The sequence below is a fragment of the Telopea speciosissima genome, unplaced genomic scaffold (assembly GCF_018873765.1).
Source record: "Telopea speciosissima isolate NSW1024214 ecotype Mountain lineage unplaced genomic scaffold, Tspe_v1 Tspe_v1.0461, whole genome shotgun sequence".
Classification (NCBI taxonomy): Eukaryota; Viridiplantae; Streptophyta; class Magnoliopsida; order Proteales; family Proteaceae; genus Telopea; species Telopea speciosissima.
The window spans coordinates 418-9,246 of record NW_025317797.1 but is presented as its reverse complement, the minus strand read 5'-3'; the positions used below and the strand labels follow the sequence as shown (position 1 = coordinate 9,246).

General features: G+C 38.1%; 2 protein-coding genes across 2 annotated transcripts; one reads left to right on the top strand and one right to left on the bottom strand.

Moving 5' to 3' along the window:
- Positions 1 to 3,640: 3,640 nt before the first annotated feature.
- On the top strand, positions 3,641 to 4,003 carry LOC122648097 (inorganic pyrophosphatase 2-like). Its single transcript, XM_043841357.1, has one exon. The coding sequence runs from the start codon at positions 3,641 to 3,643 to the stop codon at positions 4,001 to 4,003; it is 363 nt and encodes a 120-aa protein (XP_043697292.1).
- A 1,977-nt stretch (positions 4,004 to 5,980) lies between these two features.
- LOC122648099 lies at positions 5,981 to 6,814 on the bottom strand. Its single transcript, XM_043841359.1, has one exon. The coding sequence runs from the start codon at positions 6,812 to 6,814 to the stop codon at positions 5,981 to 5,983; it is 834 nt and encodes a 277-aa protein (XP_043697294.1).
- Between the last annotated feature and the right edge of the window lie 2,015 nt (positions 6,815 to 8,829).

Below are 8,829 nucleotides of genomic sequence, written 5' to 3'. Positions count from 1 at the left end.
CTAGGAAACGGAAGAATGAAAATACAAACAAGGAGGATCAAGATATTGTTCAATCAAATTCTGAGAATAATGAGAGTGTTGAACTTAGAAGAAGTAAAAGAGTTAGAGTGAAAAAATCCTTTGGTCCAGATTTTTATCAATTCTTGGTAGAAGGAAACAGAAATGAAGTTACATATTCTTGTGTGTATAATGTTGATCATGATCCATTGACTTTTTGAGAAGCCATGAATTGTCAAGATTCTGCTTTTTGACAAGAAGCTATAAATGATGAAATGGATTCTCTCATGGGTAATAAAACATGGGTTTTAATAGATTTACCTCCTGGATTTAAATCTATTGGTTGTAAGTGAATTTTTAAGCGAAAGCTTAAAGCTAATGGAACCATTGATAAGTTTAAAGCTAGGCTTGTAGCAAAGGGCTTTAAGCAAAAAGAAGGCATTGATTATTTCGATACATATGCTCCTGTTGCTAGAATTAGTACAGTTAGATTGTTAATTGCTTTAGCATCGATTAATAAACTTGTTATACACCAAATGGATGTTAAAACTGCTTTTCTAAATAGAGATTTAGAAGAAGAAGTTTACACGGAACAACCTGAAGGGTTTGTTTTGAAAGGCCAGGAAAGTAAGGTTTGTAAACTAGTCAAATCTTTATATGGTCTAAAACAAGCTCCTAAGCAATGGTATGATAAATTTGACCAAAAGGTTGTAGCAAATGGATTTAAAATAAATGAATCTAATAAATGTGTTTATTCTAAATTCAAGAATGGACATGGTGTTATAATATGTTTATATGTTGATGATATGTTAATCTTTGGTACTAATACAAGCACTGTTTTGGAGACAAAGGCTTTCCTATCTTCGTGTTTTGATATGAAAGATATGGGTGAAGCAAATATAATTTTGGGAATCAAAATTATTAGATCATCTGATTGTATTTCTTTAACACAGTCTCATTACATAAAGAAAATATTAAAGAAATTCAATCATGAGGATTGTAAACCAGTTGCTACCCCATATGATCATTCTATTAGATTAATTTCTAATGAAGGGAATTGTATATCTCAATTGGAATACGCTAGTATCATTGGCAGCTTAATGTATGCCATGCAGTGCACTCGTCCTGATATAGCTTTTGCAGTTGGTGTTTTGAGTAGATTTACTCATAACCCTGGACAAATTCATTGGAATGCAGTTTCTAGAGTACTTAAGTACTTAAAGGGCACAATGAATTATGCATTAAGTTATAAGGATTTTCCCGCAGTACTAGAAGGATTCACAGATGCTAATTGGATCACAGGATCCGATGAATCAAAGTCCACAAGTGGTTGGATATTTACCTTGGGTGGAGGATCAATTTCTTGGGGATCCAAGAAACAGACTGTAGTTTCACACTCCACTATGGAGTCTGAATTTATCGCTTTAGCAATGGCGATAAAGGAAGCGAGAATGGCTTAGGGACCTCTTAACGAGAGATTCCTCTCGTGGCCTAAGGCAATACCCTTTATATCAATATCTTGTGATAATGAAGCAACATTATCAAGGGCTTATAATAAAGTCTACAATGGAAAGTCAAGGCATATCAGTTTAAGACATAGCTATGTAAGAGAACAACTCATCAAAGGAGTTGTGACTATTAGTTATGTAAAGTCAAAGGAAAATTTGGCTGATCCCTTTAAAAAAGGCCTGGGTAGGGATGTGGTATGGAAGACTTCCAGGGAGATGGGTTTAAAGCTTTTAAATGAGAAGTAACCCGCAAGTGGAAACCAACTAGACACTAGACCAACATCTAGTCAACTAGTTCAATGGAAAAACACTTGTAGTAATAACCGGTTATGCATTCAACTAGTAGAGCTAAGATCTCTTGGCATCTCAAGGTAGTGCATGTTTGTATGGAGAAACCGACAGAGGGTAGGATTAGTCCTTCAATGAGTCTATGCCTTATAGGAAATGCAAGTCATACAATTGCATTTTATTAGATTCACCTATATAAGTGCAGGAAGTGGGGCCGCTTCTGCGAGATTCAAAGCTTGTCTCTAAGGCACTTATGAAAACCTAAGATGAAAGCACAAGGCCATAAATGTGCGGGTGTTATTGAAACTATGTTCAAGTAAGTCATATGTCTAGTATATTAGATTTGTCGCTATAAAATTCTAAGTTCAAGGCTACGGCTACTTCGTTTTTGACAAGTACTAATGTATTTTGACAACATAAAGGTTCAAGTCGAAAGACACCTTTATGTAAGTATGATTTAGAAGTACAGAGAGTTTATTGACTGAGGCTCAATTATTTTAAAAATTGGGGGAAATTGTTGGAATTTTTCAAAATATTGATGTGGACTTTTAGTCCCACATCGGCTATGAAAGGAAAGCTCATTGGGTTTATATGTGTTAGTAGTAAGTAGTTATTATTATCACATGTAATGCTAGAAGAGATTGTACGGTGCACTTACGAGCGAGGACGATAACCGTCCGAGCGCGTGTGCGTGTGCGCGTGCGTGAGGCACAATGTGGCACTTTGATGGCGCACTTTGCACTTCGCACGTGCTCATCATCGCAGTATGTCACCTTAATCTTTTTGGGATCGACGATGTCTGATCAAAGGGTGCTTAGGATTGATCCGACCGTTGGATCGGTGGCTGATCAAAGAGGGAGTGCAACCCTTAGTTTAACATTGACCCCAAGAGTTGCAGCCCACGCGAACAGCCAAGGGAGCCCAGCCCAATAGTCATGACCTGTCAGGTCAAGCCATATGAGCCAATGGGTGTGACCTATCCGAACAGGCCTTGTGGGCCTATAAATGGGCCACGAATTCTCTCAGTCCAGATATCAAAAAAAAAAAAAAATCTCTGATAGCTTCACAGTGTTACTGTCCCTGCAACCAGTTACAGTCCGTCTTGATTTATCTTGGGAGGCAGGTTTGTTGCAACCCTTTGCAGGATTAGGAGGGTGCAAATACTGTCTTAAGGACAGAACGATTTCGTTCGACTCAGGCCATCTTTCAGTCCTCTCCTTTTTTTGTTCAAATTTCTAACATTTATTAATCTGTGACTTTGATTTGAGAGGAAAATTTAGCTTGAATGAACTAAGATGATTGAGTTCCTGATTTTGATTGTCACTATTGGTTGGTGTAGGAGGAGTTGTGTTCTTCTGTGTGTGTTTGATGTTGTTTGAAAGCAAGAAACGATGGACCTCTTGTAGTCTATCTCTGAGCAATAACGTTTGTCAAAGTCTTTATAATTTTAGGGTGCCAAAGCCAAGTAAATTGAAGAATTTTCCTTCAGTTAAACTAACTGTAGTTACGTAAGGTAAAGAGCTACAAGTTTTCTTTACTAATTTCGTCACTACTAGTTGATTTTACATTTCCTTTTTCTGGTATGAAATCAGTTATAATTGAAGAGTTTCTGATTTTTATTGTTCCATAGCATTTTAATTCATCCTCTCTGTCATCTGCTAATCTCTGTATAATATATACCCATTGCATGAAAGTGGATTATTTCTTTTGTTATTCACTAGACTATGATCAAGAACTTTTAATTTTATAGGGGATCTGGAGACTCTTTTTGTTTCCTTTGTGGACATTCTTCATAGACAGACAAGACTATCTTTGGTTTAACACTCCTTTATTGACAGAGTCTGGTGATGGAGAGGATGCAAGCTTCTACATATGCAGAGGGGAAGACACAATTCATCTGCATTGGAGATGGAAAGAGCGATTACTGCCCAATTCTGAAGCTTGGCGAAGGAGACAGAGTAATGCCAAGGAAGCACTTCTCACTCTGGGAGCTGATTTGCAGTAACCCCTTGCTTATCAAGCTAGAGGTCCATGAATGGATTGATGAAGAGGATCTTGAAAGGGTTCTGCTGCACTTGATCAACATGTTCACCAGAGAGGAAAGCAGCAAAACTAACTCGGTACAGTTGATTCCAGGTGATTGCAAGCTTGAGACCATACCGATCTCTACCCATGAAGCCTTCCACAAATCTCTCCAAATTCCTCTCTAGTCTTCTCATTAGCCAAAGTAACTAATTGAATGTTGGCCTTGTTAAGTATATGTACCGTGGGGTACATGGTTGTGTAACTCGATTCAAGGAGTCTTGTAATTTCATATTTAATTAACCATAAGTTGACATATTTTAATTTATGTTAAGTTTAGTAATTTATTAGATATTTTAATTTATGTTAAATATGAAAATTTATGAGATATTTTTAATTTAGGTTTATTATGTAAGAGAGACATGTATTTTTTTTGGTGAGGATGGCATTATTGTGATTAATATCAAATAGGGAAGAATAGGTTTTTCCAAACACCATTTTCATTCTGAACACATTCTTAAGATCGTTACCAAATGGTCATTTTCAGTCATAGAACGCCGTTCCAGATCACAAACACCAAAGAACTTTTCTAGTCAAGAACAGGTGTTTTTTTTTCAGACCATTACCAAACATGGCCTAAGGCTCATGAGAACTCCTTGCGACTAGCACAATAGCATATTCTTGTTTAACAGTAGTTTTCACTTTTGTTGGGATCTGCTGTTGATTTGTTCTATTGTTGTTAACCCTCTCATTTTTTTTCTTCCGGTTAATGTTAACCCTCTCATTCTCATGTAAAAAAAAAAAAAAAAAAAAACCGATGTCTCATCACCATGATTTGAGGAATGGGTATCATATCTGCCGGAACGATTAATTCATATCGGTATCGCCAATCTAGAGATACTGACCAAGGGAAAAAATATAAATAAAACCAGTTTTTATTGTAATTTAAAGGTGACCCTCAATCTGGGTATCGTACATGGAACAAAAACTCGACCGAAACTTGTCGAAACCACCGAGTTAACTTGGTTTCCCAGGTTTTCGAGACGAGTTGAAGAGGGATTTTATAAAATCCTTGGATTCGATCAGGTTTCAATGGTTTCAACCATATTTTGATGGTTTCAACACATATGCCTATCGAAACTAGGGGAAACTCGACTCGAAACTGTAGGTGTAATTTTCAACTTTCTAATGCTGGGATTTTTCTAAAATCTAAAAATTTCATAAATCTTATTATAGTAAAACATTGTTAAAAATCAAAAGTGCGGTAAAATATTCATTTGTTTTGATGTCCAAAAAAATATTTTCATTCAGAGCGATTTTGACAGCATTTGCACACACCAAATTAAGTTTGATCGGTAGATAACTCCTTCAATATAAATCAGATTTAAGCAATCTTGGACTTATTAGAAAGCTATCAAAACAAAGCTTTCTAACAAATCCAAGATTACTTAAATCTCATTTATATTGAAGGAGTTATGTTCCGGTCAAACCTTATTTGATATCATGTCTAAGAACAATATACAGTATCAAATTTGGATCAAAACCACAAGTAATATTTTTAGTGTTCTCTATGCGAAACTAATGCATGGATTAAGTTTAAAATGTCAAAAATAGGCAGCACAACAAGAATCAGGGCAAAAAAAATAACTTCTGGGCCTCGAAACCAAGGTTTGAGTTAGCTTAGAGAAAGTCCCAAGTTTCGACCAAGTTATAGTCAAAACCGTGACGAACTCGTTTTCTGGCTCGTCGAAACCCGACTTTTAGAACCTTGGTATTGTATCAGACCTTGGTGTTAACCCTGCTCATGGCTCGTCAAAACCTTGGTATTAAACCCTGCTCATGACTTGTGAGTTTCATACTTTCAATTGGGAACAGAGCTTTAGGCTTTAAGAATGGATTCATTGGAGTCTGCTGCCTATTTAGGTATTTAACTGGCAAACAGCCGATTTCTATTCCGTTTAACCTCGATTCTTCACCTATTGAGTCCGACCGAAGTAGTCCTATTTTGGCTGAGTCCGGCCAATTCCAAACAATTATGGGACGATTCTGAATGATTCAGTTCAGATTTGATGGAAACCGATCCGAAGTTGATTCTAAGATTCAAAACAATGGTAGGAAATGAGAAGAAGAATGAATTATTTAAGAAACAAATACTGCAAAACAGATTACAAAATTCTTCTTCTATTACTGAGAACCTTTCTGAGAAAAGCTTCACGTCCAGGAAATGGATTATGGTACTCTACCATCTGGTCTTGATCTTGGTCTTCAACATCATTAGCTCCTTCTCTGTCCCCGTTGTTCCCTCCATTTTCTACTCTAAGCAGACCTTTCTTCAATTTCTGTCTCTTCCTCCTCTCTTCCCTTCTCACCCTGACATCATTCTCATTTTGAAAACCCTGTTCTGCAGCCACAGAAACCCTTAATCCTTTATTCAAATAACCCACCTTCCTCTGCTCCTTAAAACCCAAGTTCTCACTATTTGAGACCCTAAACTCTTTACCAATAACCCCCAAATCTCTATTCCATGAACCATCCACTTCTTCATTCTTTGAAACCCTTGAACCATCATCACTCACAAAACCTCTCTTTATCTCTCTTTTCTGTCCCAAATCCTTCTTCAACGAACCCATTCCTTCAATCAAAGAAACCCTAAATTTCTTCTCTTGTTCACTTCTAGAATCTCCATTTCTCGGTATTCGACCACCCTTCGAAGTCCCAAGAAGTGCAAAATCGATTTTGCTCCAACCAACTTTGTCCTCATTATTCCAATCGAATCTCTCACTGATTTCGAGCAGATCTGAAACAGGGCTCTCTCTTCCTAAAGCCATCGAAGAACTGTTGCCATTCAAGATGTTCTCTGCGACCTCCCATTCTATTCGGTCTCTGTAGACTGGGTCTTGTAGGACTTCGTCTGCGAGCTTTGCCCATTCTTCAAAATCACGAGCTCTGAGGGTTTTAGAGACCCATTTGAGGTACTTGGAAGGGAGGCTGCCGAGCATTTTGCCTTTGTATTTACCAAAATCTATAATTTTATCTCTTGCAGGGATTGTGGCTGAGATGTGTTTTGTTCGAATTGATGAGGAGATTGGTTTGAAAGAGCTGTGGAAAACTCGAAGTGGGAACGGAGAAACATGTAACCGTGAAGGGAAACAAGGGGAGAAGAACGAAGTCATGGAGGAGAGAGAGAGAGAGAGAGAGACTTATCTAAATAAGTGATCAAGTGGCTTTCATTTGTCTCAGGATCCAAAAAGGACGAGGGGATGATAAACAGTTCGGTGTCTCAGCTGGCCGACGATAGAGTTTTTTCTTTTTTCTGTCAAATGGCGATTAGAGAGTTGAGGTTTAATAGCTTGTATGCAACTTGGGCCTGGGCTTGGAGTTTAAGCTGAAGCCCACTAAATCATAAATACGCTTCTCTCTCTCTCTCTCTCTACATATGGAAATGCAAACGATCTCTCTCTCCCTCTCCCTCTTCCTTTCTTCCTCCAATTGAGCTATTTATGGCCCCTTACCATGTTTTTGAACGGCCAACGGCTACCTTGTTCTTCTCCAACGTTTTACAGGTTTTTGAACTCGTTTTTTTTAATGGTTTTTATTGCTTCAATACTTGGATATACACGGGAAATACCAAGTTAGCTTCTTTGTATGCATGTGATTCCTTTCATTTTTATGATTTTTTTTTAAAGGGTAAAATACAGGTACACCCCTATAATGCACCCAATATTCCTCGTACCCCCTAAGGTTCTGAAAAGTCCACGTACCATCCCTGCAAATTCCACGTACCACCCCTACTTTACCCCCCTAATTCTAGATAAGTCCAAACCGTTAAGTTTAACCGTTAAGTATTAAAAACTTGACTATTTTACCCTTTCTTCTATGTTTATAAATTTGAAAAGACCTAATTTTTTTTTTTTTTGTAGAAAAGATAAATTTTATTGAATAAAAGGAGGCAAACAAGCCTATGACAGAATACTGGCAAAGAAAGCTAAAAATTAAAAATGGGGAACTCAGTCCTAAACCATAATGGCAAGGGCTTCAAGCCACTCGCTTACCCGAGAAAAATAAAACAAAGCTACGGGGGATCTGCGAGACGCACCGACGGGGTCCTTGTCCTATTTGATCGTCGGGGATCTTAGCATATATGCCAGGCCGATCAAAAGCCAAAAGAGCCTCCTCCTCTGGTGAAAAGGGAGATGAAGTCTCCTTTTCAACCAGAGATTTCTCTACTGCCGTGTCCACCGCTTTAACACTAGGCTTTGCTTTCTTTGGACGTCAAGTTCTACCAATACCTGGAGTAGCCATATGGCAACCCACACGACCACCTCGAGGGGGTTTCCTACGGTCACCAAGATTCTTTCGACCTAATACCTGAGTCCACCCACCTTGCATCTCCTCTTGATCAAATTGGTCATGATCCGACCCACCCACATCTGACCCAGATACACAAGCCGAACCCATACCCATATTTAGGCCCGAATCCACTCCATCCGACCCACCAACGTGAGAAGATCCCTCCTTATTTGAAAAGACCTAATTGCCTTGATCTATTTGTTCATAATATGAAAAGACCTTTTTGCCCTAACCTAATTTGATAAGACCTTTTTATCCTCACTATTTATTCTTAAGAACCTAATCCAATCTAATTATCAAAATGCCCTTGCTAGGGCATAATTACCAAAATACCCTCATCTTCCCTAAAATCCATCTTCCATTTCTGAAACTTCTCTCAAAATCCAACAAAGACTGGTTTTTGTTCTCTGATTCCCTCTTTCTCTTCTTTGTTCACTCTTTTTTTTTTTGGCTACTGGCGAAACACGAAGGCAAGGGTGGGGGTCGAAGAAATTGCAGAGAAAAAAAACAAAGGAAAAAGGAGGTGGGTTTGAGGTTGCAGTTGAAGGTGATGGAGATTGCTCACTCCTCAAGTTTCAGTGTTTGATTAAAGATTGCTGAAAGTCGATGAGACCGTATTTTGGTTGGGAGAACCGAAGCTCCCTAGAGCTTGGGATGATTTTTT

Coding starts and splice junctions, on each gene's coding strand:
- LOC122648099 (XM_043841359.1), bottom strand. CDS start 6,814: ATGCTCGGCAGCCTCCCTTCCAAGTACCTCAAATGGGTCTCTAAAACC.
- LOC122648097 (XM_043841357.1), top strand. CDS start 3,641: ATGGAGAGGATGCAAGCTTCTACATATGCAGAGGGGAAGACACAATTC.